At 49.4% G+C, this 24,282-nt stretch overlaps 2 protein-coding genes across 2 annotated transcripts; one reads left to right on the top strand and one right to left on the bottom strand.

Moving 5' to 3' along the window:
• The first annotated feature begins 2,677 nt into the window (after positions 1-2,677).
• Positions 2,678-13,579, top strand: Actr1b (actin related protein 1B). Its single transcript, XM_021167528.2, has 11 exons — positions 2,678-2,868; positions 4,426-4,490; positions 5,722-5,797; positions 9,133-9,258; positions 9,516-9,640; positions 9,798-10,014; positions 10,178-10,270; positions 10,383-10,557; positions 11,099-11,160; positions 11,319-11,359; positions 11,518-13,579. The coding sequence occupies exons 1-11, from the start codon at positions 2,821-2,823 to the stop codon at positions 11,618-11,620; spliced, it is 1,131 nt and encodes a 376-aa protein (XP_021023187.1). The 5' UTR covers positions 2,678-2,820; the 3' UTR covers positions 11,621-13,579.
• Positions 13,580-18,416: 4,837 nt separating this feature from the next.
• Positions 18,417-20,322, bottom strand: LOC110299123 (cytochrome c oxidase subunit 5B, mitochondrial). Its single transcript, XM_021168735.1, has 4 exons — positions 20,125-20,322; positions 19,522-19,595; positions 19,256-19,355; positions 18,417-18,611 (listed from the first exon to the last, which is right to left on the bottom strand). The coding sequence occupies exons 1-4, from the start codon at positions 20,225-20,227 to the stop codon at positions 18,499-18,501; spliced, it is 390 nt and encodes a 129-aa protein (XP_021024394.1). The 5' UTR covers positions 20,228-20,322; the 3' UTR covers positions 18,417-18,498.
• Positions 20,323-24,282: the final 3,960 nt, after the last annotated feature.

The following is a 24,282-nucleotide window of genomic DNA, read 5'->3' as shown; positions in this document are numbered from 1 at the left end:
CCAGAGGTTCTTTTATCCTTGAGAAGAGTTTTTGCTATCCTAGGTTTTTTGTTATTCCAGATGAATTTGCAGATTGCTCTTTCTAATTCGTTGAAGAATTGAGTTTATCATATAAATTTACTTTATCATATAAAGTAAAATTTAAATGTGTATCTATGTGTGTGGATGCCCTTGGAGACCAGAAGATGTGGGGGGCCCCTAAAACTGAAGTTACATACAAATTGTTATAAGGGGCTCCACCTGGGTACAGCGTGTTCCTCATATCTGGGCTATATCTCCAGCCTTCATATGAAGTGTGTTTGGGTTTTTTGTTTGTTTGTTTGTTTGTTTTTTGAGAGTTTTTTTTTAAGATTTATTGTATGTATATAAGTATACTGTCTTCATGCACACCAGAAGAGAGTATGTATTTCATGTCACAGTGCATATGTGGCAGTCAGAGGCAGACTTATAGGAGTAATTTCTCACCCTCCACCATTTGGCACTCAAGGATTGCACTCTAGCTGTCAGACTTGGCGGCATGCACCACTACACACCAAGCCATCTTGTTGGCCCAATTCTGTGGCCACTACACCTAGGTTAAAAAAAAAATCTTTTACACAAGTTGCCTAGACAAGAGCAGGAGTCAGCAAACTTGTCCTGTTGAGAGATAAATAGAAAATACTCTAGATAAAGTCTGTGAGCCACAAACTTCTCTACAGTACACTCTTCTTCATAGTCAATGCTACAGTCCATTAAGCATGCAAGCACCAAGCTGGGCGTGGTGGCACACGCCTTTAATCCCAGCACTCGGGAGGCAGAGGCAGGCGGATTTCTGAGTTCGAGGCCAACCTGGTCTACAAAGTGAGTTCCAGGACAGCCAGGGCTATACAGAGAAACCCTGTCTCAAAAACAAAAACAAAAACAACAAAAAAAAACAAACAAACAAAGGAATGCAAGCACCATTGGAAAGACTAGTCAATGAAATTGAAAGCTAGTATTTTGAGGAGATGCTGTGACCCTCTAATACAGCTCCTCCTGTTGTGGTAACCCCCCAACCATAAGACTATTTTCATTGCTACTTCATAATGGTAATTTTTGCTACTGTTGTAAATCATAACGTGAATCCCTATCTTCCAATGGTCTTAGGGGCCCCCAAGAGGTTGCCACCCACAGATTGAGAATCACAGCTCTACTTCTCTAGCCTGCCTGATCAGGGTTAAAGGGGGGGGGGCATCCCAGGTGTCCAATGAGAAGGGAAACATCTCTACAGACACTGAAAGAAAAACCTGGATACATCATGGACAACTTTTTGCCCATTACATTTGCCAAAAGCTGACAAATTCCATGACATACAAAGTAACAAAACAATGTAACTCAAGAAGATACAGCAAGACCGCAAGTGTGGCTCGTTGGCAGAGAACTTATCTAGGTGCAGGTTCTGTGTTCAGCACCCCAAAGGAGGAGGAAGAAGAGGAAGAGGAGGATGGAAAGGGGAAGCTGCCACCACCACCAGAACCAGTCTACATCTCTTTTTTAAAAACTTAATTTGTATATTATAAATATACACACTTTCTTCCCACACAGAAAACTCAAGATCTAGGTAACTTCATGAGTGAACGCTATCAAACAGTTAAGAGGTATGACCTCTCTTAAGATGATTTTCTCTGACGTTGGGCCCAGCAACATAAAACTGACGCCACAAGTCTATGCGTTATTGGCTAATGGACCAGTGAAACAGAATAAAAGGTAGACAGAAACTATCAACTATTGACATAGGCACCAAGGCGATTTGACAAAAATTTCTCTCTCTCTCATTATAAATTTATATAAATATAAATTATATATATAATTTTTTGAGGCAGGATCCCACTATGTAGCCCCTGCCAACCTCTGGAACTCAGAATAATGACATGACATGACCACACCCAGTTTCTCCCTGCCAACCCCCCACTTTTTTTTTTTACATTATTTATTTTGTTTGCGAATATGTGTGTGTGGTTGTACATATTCCATGGTGCACTTGTAGCAATCAGAATTGTGGAAGCCGGTTCTCTTCTACCATGTGGGTCTCTGGGATCAAACCCCAGGTAGGCAGCCTTAGCGATAAATACCCCGATGCTTACTTGATACATGTATAAAAACTAACTCAAATTAAACATAGGTCTAAATGTAAATCTATGATACTTCTAAAATAAAATACAATTATTCACCTAGCGTTTGAATCTTATTAAATCCAAAACTGTTGCTTGGTATGTTAGTACATGCCTGTAATTCCAGCATTTGTGAGGCAAGAGAATCACTAGCTAGCCTCCGTTTCACAGAGATCCTACCTCTAAAAACCAAAAAAGATGAATAAATCTAGCTAAACTAACTCTCCCGTTGAAATAATCAGAGCTGACATCCTAAAAAGAGGAGTGCTCACAGATGTCTCATCAAAAGAAAGACCTTCCAGTATGTGAACTCAAAGGACTTCCTGATTTCAATAGACCTATCACTTCCTTTTTAATTCTTGCCCCCTTTAAGAACCCAGCCATGACATCATCTTACGGCCGCGCAGCCTACCTTGGCAACGCCCGGTTGTCCTTCCGGGAAGCTTCAATTGGTTAGCCGGCTCCAAGAAGCCCCTCCCACTTCCCCCAGCAACCCGCCCCGGCGCCGGCCGTCAATCAGGTCAGTTGGCATCTGTGATTGGCCGCGGGGCCGCGTTCGCGTAGGCAGCGCACTGGGGGAGGGGAGCGGCGCGGTGTCTGGAGTCGCATCCGTCCAGGTCTCCCCGCGAGCCTTGTAGCCCGCCGGTCCTCCTGCAGCCCGCCTGCTGGGCAGGGCCGGCTTGGCCGGGCCATGGAGTCCTACGACATCATCGCTAACCAGCCCGTGGTCATCGACAATGTGAGACCGGGCAGCGCAGGAGGGGGGCGGGGGGGGGGACCTGTGACCCGCCGCGGGGTCGCAGGCGGCGGCGTGCGGTGGCCCACGCTGGTGGGGCCAGGGGTGGGCCTCGGGAGCACCTCCCTCGGAGTCCAGGATATGCGAGACAGCTGGACACAGTCAGGCGGTCCTTAATGCTCTAGGCCGGTGAACGCGTCTGTCTGGGGTGGGAGCGCTGGGCAAGTTAAGACCCCTGGCCCTTTGCTTGGTGGTCAACTCTGGTCGCCTGATGGAGGTCGGCTGACATTTGACCTCTTGCACACTGCTGGCTTTATCTCTTGAAGGGGCCTGGTGATCTTTACAACACTTCCCAAGGGGCTGCACCCAGAAGCAAACACTGCACGTTAATTTCCACCAGTCACCACCTGGTGGCCTCTTTGCCGCTTTAACTAACCCCCTCACTCTAAATGATCTTTTCGGAGAGTGCAGCCACTTTCCCCAGGACAGAGCAATTTGGGGTGGTAGTTTGCAAGCCTGAAAGAAAAGAGGTCCTGCTTCCTGGGGCGTTGTCTTCCAGCCTGGGTTCTGCTTGCCTTCAGTGGCCCTAGGAGCTGTCTATCCTTAGAGCCTTGACGTGGCTGGGGTTTTCTCTAGCTGTGCCCAGAGCTGATGTGTAGGCCTTGGAGCTTTTGACGGTGACACACTTCTCTTTCTGGGAACTGACTCCTTCCCACGTGAGCCCCTGATGGAATCTTTGCGGCTGCCTTTTTTTGGAGCACCCATGTGGGCTCCCTTAAATCATAACTTGTTTATCAGAGAGGCTAGTCCTGGACTTTGGGGGTGTGCTTGAGGCAGGCTACAGTGTACATCAGGCTACCTACCTGTTTGGTGGCCAACAAACTTATGAGCTCCGAGGCACCTGCCTGGCCGAGTTTGGGCTTGGACCCTCTCGCTTGTTACTTGGATATGTTATTTCGGCCCTGATAGAGACTGGTAGGCAAAGGGTGTGAGTAGGTGACTCATTTACTAAGTGGAAGGTGTGTCCAGTTCATGTTGAAAGCCTAGGTCCAGCTTCCAGCAGGGACAGGGACTGCCTCTCCTCTTACTATCCAAGAAAGGTACTTGGAGACCACCAAGTGGTTCCCCTCCATGGACCCAGTATGTGGTCTCTGTCTGCTGGTGAAGACAAGGTTTCTTGAATAGAGTAAGGCTGAGGCGTAGCATCATATCTTTAGAGTGTAGCTGTATTCCTCTCCCTACAGGTACTAGCAATAGCATTCACAGAGGAGACCTGTAGTTTCTCTTCACTGATGCCCAGCTGGGGCGGTCATTGCTGATAATCTCCACCCACCAGATGCCCCTAACAGTTCTCATCTCCCCCTTGGGTCCCCAGGACAAGAAATGCAGCCTCACACCTAGTTTTGATGTGCTAGTGCTTGCAAGTGATCTCCTTCTCTAGGTCAGGTCTCTGGCTTCCTCCCTGCCCAGCCTTGGTAGAACTGCCAGCTCTGTCCACTTGGGGACCCTGACTGCATCTGGAGTCGTTGGCAGGAGCTAAAACATTGCTTTTCCTTGCAGGGTTCAGGGGTGATCAAGGCTGGCTTTGCAGGAGACCAGATTCCTAAGTACTGCTTCCCAAACTAGTAAGTGTCACCTGTCACTGGGGGCAGCGGCTCCCCAGCCCCTTATTTGCTTTTGGGAAGAATGTGACCCCTGTGGTGTTACAGCTTCCTTCTTGGAAGGCAAGACCCTCCTGTACCTGGAAGAGAAAACACCAGATTGGTGGAGGTGACCCTGAGAGTAAATGCTGGGTCTCAGAGTCTCTTGCCTTTGTTTCTGGCTCAGCCTGTTAGGAGCCGCATCCAGCATTGCCCTGGGGATGGGATGTGGTAAAGGCGGGAGCAGGAATAAGAGGGACCTCTCTCCAGGGAAAGAGCTAAACTCCCACAGAGAGTTGGGGGTGGGGGTGTACACAGCTACTCCTTCCTCCCTGGAAAGTTTTTTTTCAGATTATTGTGGAGTTTGGGTGAACCCCTAGCCTCCAGAAAACTAAGCATACATTCTGAGCTATACCCCTGCCAGCCCCCAGAAATGTTTTCATCAAGGCTCAGTCATGTATAGCATCTAGGAACTGTCCCTGCCCAGCCCTCTCCACACACCCCAGGGAGTGCCAATGGTACCAGGGTGGTTCTGTCCCAAAGATCGAGGATTGCCTGGGCCCTACCTGCCCACTGGGAAGGTTCCCCTTGAAGCACCTCTCAGAGCTTGAAGGATCTGTCAGTGGCCTGCAGATCAGAGCTGGAAACCTGGAGTGGCTTTAAGAGCTACAGCCAGCCTGGACTCACAGAGGGCTTCAGCTTTCCATCCCAAACTCCGGGTGGGTGTCAGGGAAGGCTGTTGGCAGTCTGTGGGGAATGTGGGTCACAATTTAGAATGGTAACTCATCACATACGTGCTTGCCAAGAACTGATCTCTATTCTGGAAGCCCTAGCAGTGGAAGAGTGGCCACTGTGGGAGGGATACACCAGAAAGCCCCCACAGAGTTCTAGGGCTGTCTTCCATCCATCAGCAGACAAGAGGGTGGGTGGGCTTAGTCAGTGTGGCTACAGAAGTGTGGCCTTGCTAGAGCCTGACATTCACACTCAGCCCCCCCCTGGGGAGAGGCTCGTTCCTTCAGACCCAAGCTGCTTGTGCTTCTAAGAGCCAGGCTGCTTTCCCACTCCCCATAGGTCTAGGCTCTGACCTCTGCTCTGAGCCACTTCCCAGTGCTTAGCAATGGCCACCCTCTAGAGCTCTGCAGTTGTATTCCAGTTTTCCTAGACACAGGTTCAGACATGCACCTGCCCAATTCACTGACCTTCTGTGACCTTGCAGTGTCGGACGGCCAAAGCACATGCGGGTTATGGCTGGAGCCCTGGAGGGGGACCTGTTCATTGGACCGAAAGCAGAGGTAAAACTGTCCCTAAGTTGAGTTCGTCAGTCACAGATCTAGCTGGTGATCAGAGCAACCTCTTCCTTTTTGTGCCTTCTTGGGCCTCTTACCTTCAGTTCAGTGTGTGTGTGTGTGTGTGTGTGTGTGTGTGTGTAGGCAACCCCCCTTCTGTACGATGCCATTCCTGAAGAACTCGTGGTTTGATTCCGTGTCCGCTTTCAGAAACTGGAAACTATAGGAGAAAGAACTGATTAAGGTCACAGCACTTGGGAGGGGTGGAGACAGGAAGATCAGAAGCTCAAAGTCATCTTCAGCCACCCCCAAAAGTGAGTTAAGAATTAGAATCACCTAGGTTTTATGGACCTGATACCTGCTCTGAGGAAGGCTGGGGGCCATTTCTTATTCTGGCTAGGATGGCCTACCTGGGGACTGCACACTGAATCAGACTCTGAGGAAGCCAGTATAGGGTGTGGGGGAAGTGCCAGCCGAGCACAGGCAGGTGCCAGGTAGGCACCTGGGGAACAAGGCACCTGGGAAGGGGAGGCCTGAATAGAAGGGCACACGAGAGGCTGTGGGAGATGAAAGCCAGCCACTGTTGTACGAGAATCAAAGTGTCTCCTAGACAGACACGTGAGGGCAGGTGGGGAGTTGGGCCAAGAGGTCAGAGCTCCAGCTATACTCTGGAGGAATGATGGGCTCAGGTGGCCTGGGGGGGACAGTGCAGACAGAGCATGAGCTACTGTGCTGCAGATGGATGCTGGCCAGTGTATAAGGAGATGCTGGAGAGAGCCTAGGCAGTGAGCGAGGAACATGTATGCGGAAAGAGGAGGGACTGGGGCCGGCATATTTCAAGAATTCTTCCCCTGGGTAGATGTAAACAGTGGTTCTTTCTAAGGCCCCAGTGAGAAACCAGACTAGGATTCCACCAGAGGTCACCCTGGGGAACCAGAGGCTTTACTGACAGCATGGGTGAGAGATTAGTGTAGGATCCAGGGAAACCCACGGCAGCCTTAACTCTCCAGTAGCCTTCCCCAGACTGTACACTACCACTTCTCAAGACCTTGAGACCATATGCAGGTAGGGTAGAGCTCCCTGCCAATGGCTGAGAGGTCCAATGACCCTCCCCACAACCTCTCCTAAGGGAACCTCAGCAGGGCTGTTCAAACGGATTCTGGCAAGCAGGTCTAGCTGACTTGAGGAAAATGGCTCCTCTTTTGCTTGGAGTATTGCATTCTATAATGCTGCACCTCTTCTTCCAGCTCTTAAAGGCTTTACACACACACACACACACAAACATGCACGCACACACTCCCTTCAGCAGTGTTCCCCAGGCCTTGGAGGGGGTGACACGTATCTGGCTATTCAGCAGGATACCAAGCCCTCATCTTGACCATCTCTCCATGTCTAGAGTCTTGCTGTTATCCTTCTCAGAAACAAGTAAGAAAAGGGGAGAAAGAGGAAACATAAAGACATCCAGTGGAAGCTAACCGCAGAAAGAACCTAAGGGTGTAAACACAGATAGTTGGAAGGCACCTTAGCCAGGAGCATCACATTCGTTTAATGACCACGGTTGTTTCCTGGTTAGGGTCTATAACTTTCCCCATCCAGGGAGCATTTCTGTCTGAGCTCACAGTAGAGGATGAGAATTCCCATCTGTGGAGCCAGCCGTGGAAGCCTAATCAGAAGGTTGGTTGTACCTAGAACGGCCAATATCTCACTAACGGGCACTTCCATGGTGCAGCATGCAAGGGCTGCCACCAGGTAGGGCTTTGGGCCATAATTCTCCCAGCAACTTCCATAGCACCCTCCAGGGCTGTAAAAGCTAAAGTGGCAGGGGAATGTCTTACAGCCAGCTGATCTCATGCTGGCATTTCCTCGATTGAGGTCCCTGCTTTCAAATAACTCTAGCTTGTTTCAAGAAGATAAAAGACTTGCCAGCACAGTGGCTATCATCTGTGCTCCACCCAACCATAAAGTCCCTGAGAATTCCATAGTTGTACTAGACTCCCGAGCACCCTGTGAACCAACTTCCTTCCCTTCTGTGCCCCTTCTAGATGCACTGGTAAGTCTTTCACGTGGGCTTCCAAACCTGCAAAGCACACAGGTTCCGTTCTCAGAAACCCAAGCAGAGGAGACACTTAACGTAAAACATCAGCAAGGCGCAGCGCAGCATCAAGAGATCCCACCTGTTTGTACCAGTTGTCCAGCTTCCTCATCCTTGGGGAATTTTCATGGGTCCTTGATGCATTTTCCTGTTGTTGATGAATTCAGTGTGGCTCAGGTGGCACAAGCTGACCAGACCTAAGGCCAGGGGAACAGATTTCTTATGCCTGCCCACCTCTCAGGGCTGCAGCTTCTTGACTTGAGATTGGTACATCCTTGGCACTACAGTAGCACTACAGCCAGGCAGTGCCTCTCTGTTTGCCACACTAGGCTGCTAAAAAGGACTTGAGAGCACACTGAGAGGGAGGTTGCCTAACTCTGGCCAACCAGAGTTAATTCTTTTCACCTGTACTGTTCTAGCCCATTTCCATCCCCTGAGACTCGTTGTCTTTGCTATTCTTGGGGGCTACCAGGAACCAAGGAACACCTACTTCCACCACCTACCCAAGCCTAAATAGTCTTGGGGTTTTTTTAAGGGGTGGGGGTGGTGTTGATACGGGGTCTTTCTCTGTAACCCTGACTGTCCTGGAACTGGCTCTGTAGACCAGGCTGGCTTCAAACACACAGGGATTGACTGGTCTCTGCCTTCTGAGTGGTGGGATTAAAGGTGTGTGCCACCATGCCTGGCCCATATAATTGGAGAGCCAATAAATTCATACTTCAGCATGGGGCTTCCTTTCCCCTAGTCAAGACAGGATGGCGCTTATCTGGTCCACACCTACAAATCATAATCACCCGTTGTGAAGCAGCCTCTCATCTCACACCTGGGATTAAAACAAAAACATTCATATAACTGAGTTTTTAAGAAACCCAGACTCTAACTTCAGCAAACAGTGAGGTTATTGGGCAGCCAGTGAGGTTACTCAGTGTGTGCATGAGGGGCTAATTATAGGGAAGCCTGAAGCACCTGGAAAGGTTCCACCCATTATGAGTTCTGGAGCTCCCCTTCAGTTAGCCCTCACCTACTTGTGGTGGTGTCTTGCCAGCAGGCACAGTTGATCTGATGAAAATGGCTGCTGTTTGGCTCAAAAGCCTGTATTCAATACACATATTGTCATTTTCCCTGGTCCTGAGAGGGCTGAGCCAGCTGAGTTTTGGGAGCCTCTGTACACACCAGGGAGATAGGAAGCAGGCAGAGGCAGGACATGTGAGGGTCAGGTGTTATGTTTGGCTTTCTCCCTGTCCTCCAGGAGCACCGGGGGCTGCTGACCATCCGATACCCCATGGAACACGGTGTGGTACGGGATTGGAACGACATGGAACGCATCTGGCAGTATGTCTACTCTAAGGACCAGCTGCAGACCTTCTCTGAGGAGGTGTGGTACCCACCCTTCCCCCATGCTCCCAGCTTTCTGACTGCCTATTGACAGAACGTCCTGTTCTGTTTGGTGTGTGGTGTGTGTGTGTGTGTGTGTACACCCAGTGACAGCCAGGAGAAATGCTCCAGGGCTTGGGGTTTAGAGCTGATTCAGATGGAGTCCTCAAGAGGGGCAGGTGGTTGCTCAGAGGTGCTTTTAGCCCAGGAAAGCTCTTTAAAGGCCTGGCCTGTTTTGTGTGTTTGACTCCCTCACAGCATCCTGTTCTTCTAACGGAGGCCCCACTGAACCCCAGTAAGAACCGGGAGAAGGCGGCAGAGGTGTTCTTTGAAACCTTCAATGTTCCTGCACTGTTTATCTCCATGCAGGCCGTGCTCAGCCTGTGAGTGCCCCAAGCCCTGATGTCCCGGGAGGCACAGCCTTCTGATCCCCTCCATGCCTTCTACACTAGTAAAAATAATGTCCCAGGGTCCCTTGCGGGGTTGAGGAGATCCTCTCACCTCAGTGGCTGATGTAAAAGCATACTGACCTGGTGGCAGGTACGCAACAGGACGCACCACAGGAGTGGTTTTAGATTCGGGGGACGGGGTCACTCACGCTGTCCCCATCTATGAGGGCTTTGCCATGCCACACTCCATCATGCGGGTTGACATTGCTGGCCGGGACGTCTCTCGATATCTGAGGCTGCTGCTACGCAAGGAAGGGGCAGACTTCCACACCTCAGCTGAGTTTGAGGTGGTCCGGACCATCAAAGAGGTGATGGGGAGTGGCGGGGGGTGGGGGGGTTGTGGGCTTGGCCGGGCTGGGGATAAAGAGCATGTGGGCGTGGCTGGGGCTGGGGAGGCCAAGATATGAAAGCAAGTTCTGTCTACAAGTGTCCCTACTACAGCCTGCTTAAGAGTCTGCCCTGCCCATACAGCGAGCTTGCTATCTGTCCATCAACCCACAAAAGGACGAGGCTCTCGAGACTGAGAAGGTGCAGTACACCCTTCCGGACGGCAGCACGCTTGATGTAAGTAGTCAGGCCTGACTCTAAGCTGGTAGCTAATGCCGACCGTGGGGGTGTGAGGGAACGACACATTGGCTTCTCTGAAGAACCTGTGCCTCAGCCGACTTCTCCACAGGTGGGGCCTGCGCGCTTCCGAGCCCCTGAACTGCTGTTCCAGCCAGACCTGGTAGGGGATGAGAGTGAGGGGCTCCATGAAGTTCTGGCCTTCGCCATCCACAAGTCTGACATGGACCTCCGCCGGACACTCTTCTCCAATATCGTGCTGTCAGGGGGCTCAACACTGTTCAAAGGTACTGTTGGGGGGATGGTGGTAAGGCATCTCTGGAGCCAGCAGTGTGCCATTTCTGTCACCTGCTTGGCGGTTCTCAGTGAGCTGAGTTTTCTGATAGGAGACACTTTTAGCTTGTTGCATGCCAGGCATGAGGGCTTACACCTGTCATTTTGATACTCAGGAGGCTAAGGCAGAAAGATCATGAGTTCAGTGCCAAGCCTGGATTACATGGGATGAGACTCCTTTTAAAAAGAAAAAAAGGAGAAGGAAAAGAAAGAAACCAGAACAATGCTCAGGCACTAAAGTGAAGTGAGTGCTCCTTAGCCGTGACTTTGCAGTGCTCGGAGAGGACATGGGGTCAGGTGGAGCCGTGTGGCCTTAGATTACACCCATGTCAGTCTCTGAGCAAGCTGAGCCCACCCACAGCCAGGGTACTACATCACGCCCCTCAGGTGTGCAGAGAAGACGTGCAGGAAGAGGGACAGCACCAGCTAAGGTCTGAAGGCCACTGTGATAAGAGGTGGGCTGTGGTCCAGGCTTGGCCATCCTTGTATCCACAGGCTTTGGAGACAGGTTACTAAGTGAAGTAAAGAAGCTTGCCCCGAAGGATGTTAAAATCAAGGTAAGACTGAGAACCTCTGGGGCAGAGGGTGCAGGCTAAGGAGATGGGACCCCTGCTGAGCCCATTTTCCCGTTCTGCACTGTGTCCGACCACTCATGGCCTCGAAGCCTTGGATTAGAGGGTGGCAGCCGTATGCTTATCCGATCCTTTGCTCCTAGATCTCTGCTCCTCAGGAACGGCTGTACTCCACGTGGATCGGGTGAGATTGGGCTCAAAGAGAAGGGTGTGGGGAGGAACTGGCCAGGGGAAGTGGATGGACGTCTTTCCCAAGTAAAGGAATGTGAGATCCGAGGACCCAGGGAAGGCAGTTGGCCCAGCCCACAGGAACTCACAAATGTTGTCTCTCTATCCTCACAGAGGCTCCATCCTTGCCTCACTGGACACCTTCAAGAAGATGTGGGTATCCAAAAAGGAATATGAAGAAGATGGCTCCCGCGCGATTCATCGCAAAACCTTCTAATGCCCGAGGAGGGTGAACATACTGGGAGAGAGGGAGAAAAGGGGAGCCAGAGCCCTTGACCCCTTTTGGTCTGGGTTCGTGTTCTAAGATTAGGGTCCCCTGCATGCCCTGACCCCGGAGCAGGTGGTGCGGTCATGGTCACCTGTAGCCCTCCCCTCCCCTCCCCCTGTGCTCAACACATACACAGACAGAGAGAGTAATGATTGGCTGCATGGCTGGCAGTCCCAAGCTGGAGCATCAGAACTGAGGCACCCAGCGTCGAGCTGGTGTGAGTGACCCTCTTGCCGTGCCACTGCGGCCTGTGGTTCCTTGCTCTGGCCTTGAAGCTCTGAGACCAGACTCACATGCTCCATTTGCTCTGACAGGCTCCCAATGGGGCTAGACTCCCTGGATCTCTGGAGTAGGCTGAAGGGAGGGACAGCCAGGAGCTCCCCTCAGGGTGGTGAGGCACAGTGGTGTTTGATGCTGCCTCCTCTTTCTGGCCTAGCAGGCAAATGTCCTGCATAGGATTGACTAGGGGACAGTTCTCCATCCACTGAGGGAATGTAGCCAAGAGTCAGCGCATCAGAGCCATGGGCAGCCACAGCTCGTGGTTTGCCCCACTCTCTTTCAAAGCACTACACTGATTGCTACTCCCTCCTCGTGCCCTCGGTGCCCTGGACAGGAAGGGGTTAATGGTCTTTATTTGCTAAAGGAAAGCCATTTAATCAGGATTCAGACCCAAAGGGAAGGCATGTTCTTACCTCTCTCAAGAAAGGTCTTCATCATGACCAGGGCCTCCCCTCCCTCTCCAGATCTGAACAGTAATTTAACACAGTTGCCTGAAAAATACTTGTTTTTATAAATCATTATAGTAATAATTATGGACAAGGCCCGGTGTGTGGCTCTGATTCTTGGGGCTCTGTGCTCTTGTTTGCTTGCCCATCCCTGGGAGTGCTGAGAGAAAGAACACTGGCAGAGCTCAGGAGCTTGAGGCGACAGGACAGGTGAGAGCAGCCTCGTACCCTCCCGCTGTGACCTGCCAGGGCTGCTGTGTGTGCCTCACCTCCATGGGCCCACGGAGGTGTGCAGGTGCTGGCAGTGATGCAGGCTTAGTAGCTTACAGCAGGAGAAGGAGGAGGGGCAGCCTGAGAATGGACCAGGCTCTACAGGAAGAAGCAGAGCAACCTGCAGGAGTCCTGCAGGCAGCGAGTGAGAGAGAAGCTTGCTTGTTAGTGTATGGGTGCATAGTGCACAACACGTGATTGAGGCTGATGGAGAGAACAAGATACAAAGGGCTCATCATAAAGGACAAAGATGCCAGCCAGTGTGGAACAGTGTTAGGCCGTAGGGGTTAGGGTTAGGGCTGCACCATGCTGCCTTGTAAGAGCTTGGTTAGTCAGTGGTTAGGGAGAGCCCTTTGACAGGCTGGGGAGGGACAGTTGACAAGGAAGGTAAATTGGTCTGTGGCACAGTGACATAAACCAAAGAGGTCAGATGTACTAGCGTGTGGAGGATCTGAAGAAAGGACACTAACCGTTTGCTAGGTGACAAGTTTTCACTGTGGAAGAGTAGTGAGCAGAGCCAAGTGTTGAAAGCTATAGGCCAAAGCACTGATCAGGAATGTGTGCAGCAGATGCTGTGCGGCCGTGTGGTCACAGCACAGCATCAAAGTTTACACAGACACCTGTGCTAAGGGGCCCTGCAAACCAGCTCCTGTGCAGGGTCCTGCTGGCACCACAGGCTCCCAGCCACCTGTGTTTGGAACCTTTCTGCTGAGCTCCTCGTGCCCACACTTGTCAGTCTGAGTCTATGGTCTACAGTATCTCTGCTACCCATCCTTTCCTTTCAGGGCCCCAGCCTAGCCCACAACCCTGCTCCTTCCTGCCCACCCAGTGTGTGTGCTCATAATCTACTGTGCGGGTAACCACCTCAAACCTGTAATGAGTTATAAGCCATATAATAAAATATTCATGAGTCCTTATGAGTAAATATAGCCAGGGGTGGGGAGAGGGGGGCACCAGCTATCTGTTGAGCAGAATTCCAGTTTCTGGGAAAATAAGCCAGCAGGTGTGATGCCGGCCAAATCACTTCTAGGAACCACAGGCTGCCAGATTTGGGGTCTTTTCAGTCCCTCCCTTAAGCATGCCCATCCTGTGCTCTGTTTTTCTTGCGAGCTCTGCTGCAGTTTTCTTCACAGGGATGGCCCCTTATATCTGTCAACTCTCATTCTTTAAGATAAAGCCCTGCGTGGCCCCATACCCCTCTGGCAGGGATGTCCTGGTAAGGGGCAGCCTGCTGTACTAGAAAAAGCTACAGCCGAGGAAAGCCGCTGGACTGAGCCTCATATACTGAGTTACAGGTATGAGCTGGTTTCACTCTTCAAACACTGACAAGAACACTTAATGTGAGCATTATATATATATAATTCCCATTTAAGCACCAGGTTAGAATGTATACCTGGGTTTTCTGCCTGTCTGCTTCCAGGGCCTATGATTAGTGGCATCCCAGAAACAGTAAGCACAGTGTCCAGGCCTTGGCTTCTAGGCACTATCCTTCAGTTCCCTAATGGGAGACACAAGATCCACTATGTCTTACGGCATTGTAAACAGTGCAAGTGTCTAAGTGACACATGGACCAGATTGAAGCAGCCCCCATACTGTAATATAAACGATACAATAAAATAGTTGAGTCCTTAGTGATCCATGACTGAGTAAAGGCTGAAGGGATGGCTCAGTTGATACAGTACTTGCTTGAAAGCCTGCCTTCGTGTATAGACTTCCTCCCCTTGTGTTGTTCCTGTGTCTGGAAGACTCTCCGTACAGGCTGTTGCTTGCTTCTGGCTGCCCCCAGTGCCTGATGGAAAGACCTTATTGCTGAAGATACCCACACATTGGTGAGAGGGCATGTAAAAATCAAACTGGAACTGACTGAAGCTTCATCCCTGCTGGCTCGCTCAGTACTGCAAGGTGCTATGGCAGGCTGCTGTGGGAAGAGTAAGTCTTAACCCAGCTGTGAACTGAAATGACTGGCCTGGCAAGAGATGCCCTCGGGTGCAATTGTGACACCAAAGTCTGGGGAGTGACCAACCCCTGACTGAAGAAACATACCTGGGAGCAACAAACCTGTCCAAGCACAATCCTGGGGAGACTTACTGCCCCCGGGGGGAACCTCCTCCCCTTTAAATTCCCATTTAATTAGTGCAGCTCTCAGACCTTAACAGAGAAGTTCCTCACAGTGGGTGGTTACTCAAACAGAGTTCAAAGACTCCATGACCCCATAGGGAGCTCAGCCACACAAGAGACACCTATGGTACTCCTCCCCCTCCCCAAGACTCAGACCATCACTGAAGAGGCAGAAAATTTGTAAGGGCCAGATGTTGGGAAGGACTGGAGTGAAACTGTCTTCTAGCTGTGATAGGCAGGACCAGTGCACTCGGGAACTCACGGCAGCTCTGGCCACCTGCACAAGATCAAGCCAGTCGTCCTGGCATGGCATGGAAACAGGTTCATGAGCTCCCCCCCTCCCCCCGACTCAGGGACTATGGGCAGTTGATTGCGTCTGTGGGAGAGAGTCTGTTCTTTAAGTGTTTAAGTTGCTGCTAAATTGACCTGTGTTCCAGTAGATGGCTCCACACCCACGAGTATATAAACAGCACAAATGGAAGTTGGGTTATTAAAATTTTAAAACTACAGACAAGGTCAAAAGAATGAATAAGACAGGAACTGTCCCAGATATCACAATGGAAGGAAATGTGACTCTGGACTGGACCCTCCTGCTGGAAAAGACACTGAACAGCTAGATGTGGTGACACATAGCTGTAATTCCAGCAACTAGGAGGCTGAGGCAGGACCTGGAGGTTGTAGCCAGCCTGGGTTATACAGCAACATTTTTCACTCATACACTCATCATAAAAAAATACAAAACTAATGAACATTTAGGAAAACTTGATGCCTAAGGATTAGGTGACTTAAATATATAAACTGTACTTCCCTAATTTTGATAGTCACACTGGAGGAATTAATAGTCTGTAAGATGTAGCATAAGAGCTGAAGATGGAGCTCAGTGGGTAAAGGCACTTAGCCTGGTGTCATGAGTCAGCCTCCCAAACCCATACACAATGGAAGGACAGAGCAGACCTCACAAAGTTGTCCTGACTTCTATGTGTGCCACAGACCATATGGCCACAAATGATGCACATGCATTTATGCACACAGAATAAAATGAAAACCAGTAACAAGAAGGTGCACCAGTGGTGGCATACAGCATTAATTCCAGCACTCAAGGCAGAGGCAGGCAGGTTTGAGCCAGTCTGGTTTACACAGGGAGTTCCACACCAGCCAGTTAGATCAAAATAAAAACAAAAATACATACATACATACATGAATGATGGAACATCAGATTGGCAATTTGCAAGTAGTCCTGGAAATGTTTATTCTTGAACTTGCAGATAATTTATTTTTCCTTGGTGGCAGGAGACAGAACCAAAGGTTCAGATGAAACCCTCTTCTGTGCAAAACACTGCATTTCCTTCAGAGCCCAGATGCTCCCGGGAGCTACAGGAGCTACCCAAGCCCATGTGGCTAGCCAAGACTAGAAGCACCTAGGGATCCAAAGCTCTGCTACCCAAGTCCCACCACCAGAGACTGTGTCAGTAGGATGGATGGCCTTGGTCCTAAGACTTGTAGATCTTGGATGATTCCAAAGTGAAGCCAAATTAAAGGCCTATGGACTTAAGAATTCACTAGTCTGTTTTAGTTTCTTATTGCTGCTATAAAAAGTTAATCACAAATGCAGTGACTTAGGATATATAATTTTTATTATCTTACATAGCAGCCCAGCACGGGTCCCACTGAGCTAAAACCAGAGCACCCAAAGGCCTTCCTATCTGGAGACCAGGTAATCACTTTCGCCTGCCTTCCAGAGACCATTAGCATGCCTTGGCTCATTTATTAGTGTGCATGTATGCCATAGCACATGTGTGGAGGGCAGAGGACAGCGAACAGTTCCCTCCTTCCACCATGAGGGTTCCAAGGATCGAAACTCTGTCATCAGGCTGGGCAGCTGGTAGTTTACATGCTGAGCAAGAAGTGACCAGCCAGCCAGCTGTCCCTAGCTCTAAGGCCAGCAAACCCAATTCCATCCACAACCTTAATTCCTATTGGCTGTATGACCTAAAGTACCTACAGGTTTGGGGGTGGGGAGATTTGGATGTGGACACCTTGAGAGGACTGTTGTTCTGCACACCACAGCTGGGAAACGTCCTGGATATTCTCCTTTCTGTACTGGTAACAAATGTTAAAAGCAGCGAGGGGGGATTTGGCAATGAGAAGCCTGGGAGAACATAGACTGACCTAATGATCTAGATCTTTCTATATAGCATGGAGTGTGTGAAAACCGTGCAGTGCACCAGGCTGCAAACAGGAACTTCCCAGCAGTACATGGAGCCCTCAGGGTCCAGCTAGTGAGGAACAGCATTTAAAGTGGGATTGGCAGAGGAGGATTTGGGGGGGGTGGGGGGTGTTACAAGACAGGGTTTCTCTGTATAGCCCTGGCTGTCCTGGAACTCACTTTGTAGACCAGGCTGGCCTTGAACTCAGAAATCCGCCTGCCTCTGCCTCCCGAGTGCTGGGATTAAAGGCGTGCGCCACCATGCCCGGCTGGCAGAGGAAGATTTAATAGCTCAACGGGATTCCCTTCCCACAGGAAAGGCCTCAAGTGGCCAATCGATGCCTGACTGCTTGGAAGCAGAGATGATCACTCAGAGCAAAGAGTGGAAGCAAAGGCTTACACTACACCTTCCAAACAGGTCACCAAGATGGTGGGCCACTCCACTTTCCATCCCTGATATCAACCGGGAAATTATGTATAGTGAACCCACTTAATAGATAGTAACCAAAGTCACCTCTGGCAAATTTCAACCCAGAATGAGAAGGCATTTCTACTTTATAGGGATCTGCTTTAAGAATTTCAACAACGAATCATAAACTTGCTGGCTGAGATGAGCTGTGGCTGCCCTCCCCAATTTATATTTCCAGAGAAAAACTCCTCCCACATAAAAATCTAGTAAATACCTAGATACCAATACTAAGTTCAAATCATCACTATTATTTTATAGAGTAAGGTCTATGTCACCCAGGCTCCGGTATCGTCTCACAGCAGTCTCTCAAGTGACTGGGACTTCCATGACCGTGTCCAGCTCAGTGCGTCTCTTTCTTCATTCTGCCTTTTAAAGGGAGACCACTGACGGGTGCAGAGGTCACAGTGACAGTTCTCACTGGAGGACAGAGTGGGCTGGAGCTCTGTGACGTCCTTCCCCTAAGTCCTGCGTCAGGGTTAGAGTGTCTCTGTAGCATATGGCCCAGTTATTCAGTCATTAGCAGGGCAAAACAGAACCATGAAGATCTGAGCAAGGTCAGCATATTGTCACTGCTCTTGTCCCTAACAATCCCCCTTGGTTTTTGCCCCCTCTACATTATATAAAAGTTAAAATTTAAAAGAATTTTTAGCCAGGCTGTGGTGGCAGATGCTTTTAATCTCGTCACTCAGAATCTGAAGTCAAGGCCAGCCTGGTCTACAGAGTGAGCTCCAGGCCAGCCAAGGCTACACAGAGCAAAGAGAAACCCTGTCTCGAAAAGCAACCAAATAACAGCAACAACAAAAAGTTTAAAATTTTTTAAAAATAAAATTCTAACAACTCTATACTGGTTTTACATTCTAAGTGGATGTCAAGCCAGTATCAAGAGCTACGTGGTCTCAATATATATATATATATTAAAAAAAAAAAAAAAAGACTATAGAAATAAGACTAGCCAGCTATGGGAGGAGCCAGTGCAATGGCTAGTCTTTATTAGAGAGAAGTTTTTCTTTACATTCTGAAAAGATAACAACACAGGGGCTCAGTGGGCCAATTGGTGGGGCACCAGCTTGTAATGGGTTCCACAGTTGGGGCATCGCTGACTCTCGCCTTTGTGCAGCCAAAACCAGATGACAGTACAGTTGTCCTCTTCACCTGAAAGGGAAAGATGGTTGACAGTCATCCAGCATCCATGTACAAAGGGAGGCTTTCAACATTCACCTCTTTCCTACAGACACTTCGGACACAGCAACAAAACTGCCACTGACTAGGAGACCACTTCACGCTCCGCTCCTTCAAATGAAAAAGCGGGGATGCATTTACCTGTGAGTAAGATAACCTTGTACGGGGTCACTGTAGGTTCTAACAATTCCAGTCCCTATGCAGAATTCCATAACAGGATCTGTACTCATGTGCATACCTAGTGCCTGAAACAAACAGTACCTGGCATACGTGTGTGTGTGTGTGTGTGCGTGTGTAAATAATCTGGGCTGGAAAGATAGTTCAGCAATAAAAAGCATGAACTGTTCTTCCAGAGGATCTGAGTTCAATTCCCAGTACCCACAGCAAAGTGGCTCACAGCCTTGCTTGTAACTACAGCTCCAGGGTCATCTGCCTTCTGTGGCTTCTCATGCATACTGAGACTTAAGACAGTCAACAACCCTTACAACAATGTATACACATATTTACACTTTTACACACATATAGTCCATCATATACACATATCTGAAGCAATTTATAGACATTCTGTGAGGCAGGTTATGAACAAATGGGCCAGAAAATAAAAACAAAGTACTTACAGATGCAGCCCACTATTCTCTTGTTGCTGATGGACGGGACTAGATTAGGGTCTTCCTTAGTGCCCGAAGCTGCCTTTGGAGGTAGCATATTGTATGGGTCCTGAAAGAGACAAGGGTTGACGATTTATGACAGATAACGCCTGCCACTGCACTGCAAAAGGGCCGTTCCTACAAGCTGGGTTGTCAGGACCAGACGCTGGCTGACAGGAACTCCTCTAATCCCATCCAAGCCCCAGGGCTCCAGAGGACACAGCGTTTCTCCTCACCAGTCCCTTCTGTGCTGCTATCATGATCTCCCTCTCCAGCCCAGTAGCCTGCTCCTCATCAGTAGGGACACCACCTAGAAGAAGAAAAATGAACTATGAACTACGGCAACTGATGTGACCACGATGAATACACGATAAAAAGATCAACACGGGAAAGGTGACGTTATGCGCTTCTTTGGTGGGTTCCCAAGCTACCCATTTCCACAGTCCCCTAAGCCGACTGAGGCATGACTCCCAAGCCATACCGTTTTTTCCCTTCCCACCGCGGAAGCTTGGTTTTCGACTTTCCCTACAATCAAGTCATGAGAGTATACTGGCTGGAGGCGGGCAAGGGATTTGAATGTTGGTCCAGCGCTTTTTCAACCCTCCAAGTCCTTGTCTTCCAAGGTCACCCGGCACCTTCCAGTAAGGGCACTTTGAAAGCGGGCTCGATCGGGTGGGCGGCCGAAATTACAGCAAGACCGGACAGAGCGCCGGCTCCCGGAGCCTAAGGTGGTCTGCAGGGTTCGAGAGAACTCTAATGGCCGACCCCGCTCGACCGCCCATCACCAACCACGCCGGAGGCCATGGACACCGGCCTGTCGCGCCCAGCTGGTCACGTACCTCCAGAAGCCATGGAGCGGGTCACGGCCGCGCCACGGGGGCCGTGGGCCCTCAGGGCCTGCGCCGCCAAAGCACCCACTCCGCGAAGTAACCTTGAAGCCATCTCGCCCGAGACAAGCAGATGCACTTCCGGGAACAGGCTGAGCAAGATGGGCGGGACTTCCGTTGGTGGGAGTCTAACAACGCCCGGTCAGCCTTCCGCTTCCTGCCCCGGCCAGCCGAAGCAGCGCTAAAAGTAGACGCCGCACATGCGCAGTTCTGCCTCTAAGTGGGCCGCGCAGACTCCCGCCTCCTCGGGGGCGTGGCGTCAGTCACCCTGACAGCGGCTTTCGGGTTCGTGACCCGTCCGCTTGCGTGCTCGCGCCCAGTGTCCCAGCCACATAGTAGTTCTTGTAGTGGAGGTGCCGTGGAAGCCGAAGTGCCCGCAGTCAAGGACTTGCACCACGAATCATACAACCTTGGGCGTGAGCTCAGGAAGCCTGTTGTCTTTGTTATGCCTGTTAGCCACGGGTTCGAGTCTGCAGACAGCTTTAGCTGTTACCAAATTATTGCAGTGACCCACTCCGTCAGAAATTGACAGGACCACCCCCCACACACACATACAGTCTTAGCCTCAATTCCCGCCTCCACTCTGTTTTGTTTTGTTTTTTAAGCACAGTATCACTATGTAGCCTGGCCGACCTTTAGCTCCCTATGTAGATCAGGGTGGTCTAGAGCTCACAGAGATCTGGTTACCTCTGTTGGGATTAAAGCTGTTGCACCGTCCTCAGTTTTCCTCCTATAGTAATGTTATGGGAGGTGATGGTGTTGGCCCCAGGGACTGGGGTGAGGGGAGTGCGGGGGGGGGGGTGCGGTGCAGAAGGGCTTTGGAGGCGCAGATGTAGGATTCCTTCTGGTGGCCACTCCACCACGATGAGGATACTAGGAGGAGGAGGGACGGAAAGAAAGTTAATAATGCAACTGGAAATGACAATAGGCACCGTGGCCAGAGGTCTCCAATTTAGACAGAAAACGTCCTCCATTGCTCCCTGTTACACACAGGTAAGGCCTGACAACTCACGGCAATGTTCACTAGAAGATTTCCAAACACTGGCTTCTTCGTTTTATTCTTATTGTGGAACATTCCTGAAACACTATGGCTGCATACAGTATCGATGCTTCCCTAATTACACCCCAGTGATGGAATCTTCAGTACCTTGCAGAGGCCTGACATAATAATATCAAATGACTTTTAGTAAATCCTGCCGCTTGGACCAAAAATATAGTTTATAGAGCTTGTGACTACAAAAGGTCAAGTTGAGGAAAACTACAAAGGACTAAATTCCTGGGTGTTGTCACCTACCCCTTGTAGGTTATTTTCAAAAGGGTCTGGTGGAACATTCCTTCAGAGGAACTAACCTGGTCTTCATGGCTGCCCTCAACCAAGAAAAAAAAAATAGCCTATACTGAGACACCAAATTTCTTGACTCTGAAGACGGGCTTACACTTTGCTTAGTTTTCATTTTTACTTCCTTGTCTCCACTATAATCATCTGGATTAATTCCTAATTCAAGGCATCTTTCCTCCAATGAACCCATTATTGATTTGTACCCGCATTAAGAGGGGGAAACCCAGTCAGCCCCATCAGCTAGCTCCACCATCTTTCCTCCTTTAGAGAACACTCAGGAAAATCAAGACTAGATGTCTTTGTTAGGGTGAAGAGACAATGTGACCATGGCAACACTTATGAAAGAAAACATTTAATTGGGGCTGGTTTACAATTCAGAGGTTTAGTCTGTTATCATCATGGAGGGAAGCATGGCAGCATCCAGGCAGACATGGTGCTGGAGGAGATGCTGAGAGTTCTACCTCAGGATCCACAGGCAGAAGGAAGTGAGAGACGCTGGGTCTGGCTTGGGCTTTTGAACCCTCAAAGCCCACCTGCAGAGACACACTTCTGCCAACACGGCCATAGTTCTTAATCTCTATCAAGTAATGCCACTCCCTAGTAACGAAGCCTTCAAATATATGAGACCATGGGGGCCATTCTTAGTCAATGTGCATCAAAAGCACATTGTAAAAAAAAAAAAAATCATTTAACACAAACAACACAAGCTGGCAATTTGGCATTTATTCTTTCTGTCCCCCACCCACACTAAGCCAGATTTTTCTCAGCCTCAGCACAATTAATATTTTGAGCCTGGAGATGATTTGAAGCAAGGAGGGGTTGAGGGTTTCCTTTGTGTATTGTGGGACTTGGAAACTCTCCCTCCTGGAATTCTCCAGGGTGGCAACAGAAGTGTCTTGAGTACAAAGAAATGCACATACATGAGATGGACTTGATTGTGAGATACGAATATAAATGATTGAGGAGTTGCTTTTCTAATTGAACAGAATATTTTGTGGACATCCCTCCAGGTCAAAACATATAATTGCTGCATAATATTCTTTATAGATGTGTTGGAATGGCTCCAACTATCCCCCTGGTGGACTGGTGGATATTGAGATTTCTGAGTCTTTGTTTTTGAGGATTCTTTTTTTTTAAAGACTCATCATGAGCTCACTCAATAGAGACATGTGGTTGAGCCATTGAGGTAGAGGACTATCCTGGACACTGTGCTCATGCTAGGCTGCGATTCTACCACTGAACTGCATCCCAGCCCTTTCTGGTTTAGACCAGTGGTTTTCAACCTGTGAGTCAGGACCCTTTTGGAGTTCGAATATCAGATATTTGTATTGTGATTCATAACAGCAGCAAAATCACAGTTATGAAGTAGCAACGAAATAATTTTATGTTGGGGGGGTCACCACAACATGAGGAAATGGATTAAAGGGTCCCAGAAAGGTAGAGAACCACCATTTTAGATATTCTCACCCTGTATCTCAGGCTGGCCTTGAACTCTTAACCCTTCTTTCACTTCTGAGTGCCGGGAACACAGGAACAAATCTCCTCACCAGGCCAGATTTCCCATTTTTGTCTCTTAGGCTGTGGCAATGCATCCTGTAGCTGGGATCACAGGAGTGTGGGTGTGAAACATTTTGACACTTTCTGCTGAGTTGTTTGCTCAGAAATGTGTAGCAGTTTCAGCTCCATACCAGTAGGGTCTTCCCAGTTTGTCTCTAGCTCAGAGAACAGTGCAGAGCTGTTACTGCTGCAGATGTTCAGCTACCTGAGCCCCAAGGCCACGGGCAGCACATCTTTTCAAATTGTCTCGGTCTTTTGCCCTTTCTGTCAACTGCCACTCTGGCAAACTACCTTACACTAACCCTGTGTCTTAGTTCTTCTTTTTCTTATTATTTTATTTTTTATTAAGATGTGTTAAAGAGTGGTGGCATTGTCCTTTAATCCCAAGACCCAGGAGGCAGATGCCAGCAAATCTTGGTGAATTTAAGGTCATCCTGGTTTATGTAGTGAGTTCCCAGTGAGCTAGGGCTACACAGTGAGGCCTTGAATGGCGTTTTCTGCCCTGTGGCATTTCCACACATGTATATGGTGGACACTAATCAAATCTAGCTTTCCTTTATGCCCCCTCCTCAGCCTTCCCAGCTTCTAGCATTTACTATCTGTCTTAGGGTTTTACTGCTTGTGAACAGACACCATGACAACTCTTAATTGGGGCTGGCTTACAGGTTCAGAGGTTCATTATCATCAAGGTGGGAACATGGCAACGTGCAGGGTGTAGGAGGAGCTGATAGTTCTACATCTTGTTCCAAAGGCGAACAGAAAACTGACTTCAAGACAGATAGGATGAGGGTCTTGAAGCCCACACCCACAGTGACACACCTACTCCAACAAGGCTACACCTCTAACTATGTCCAGTTTCTGGGCCAAGCATATCAAACCTACTCTACAGTCCAGGTGACCTTGTTCAGCTTCCACATGAGAGAGGAAACTTGTGGTGCTGGTCGCTCCGTGAGTCTCTTCTCTCACTTGACACAGTGTCTTCCATGTCTCCACATTTTTCTGCAGATGACAGAGCAAGTGCCTAAAACACAGTGAATATAAACTAGCAGTAAATGTTAGCCTAATGGTGTTCTATTCAGTGTGCTCATAGTTTCATCCTTTGACAAAAAGGAATTCTGGGGCCAGAAAAATGGCCAAGAGCAGAAGGAGTTTGATATTTGGAACCCCCAGGGAAGGAGAGAACTGACTCCCACAAGTTGTCATCTGAGCTCCAC

The sequence above is a fragment of the Mus caroli genome, chromosome 1 (assembly GCF_900094665.2).
Source record: "Mus caroli chromosome 1, CAROLI_EIJ_v1.1, whole genome shotgun sequence".
NCBI classification, from domain to species: domain Eukaryota; kingdom Metazoa; phylum Chordata; class Mammalia; order Rodentia; family Muridae; genus Mus; species Mus caroli.
The sequence above is the reverse complement of the archived record's forward strand: the minus strand, read 5'-3'. Positions and strand labels throughout refer to the sequence as shown.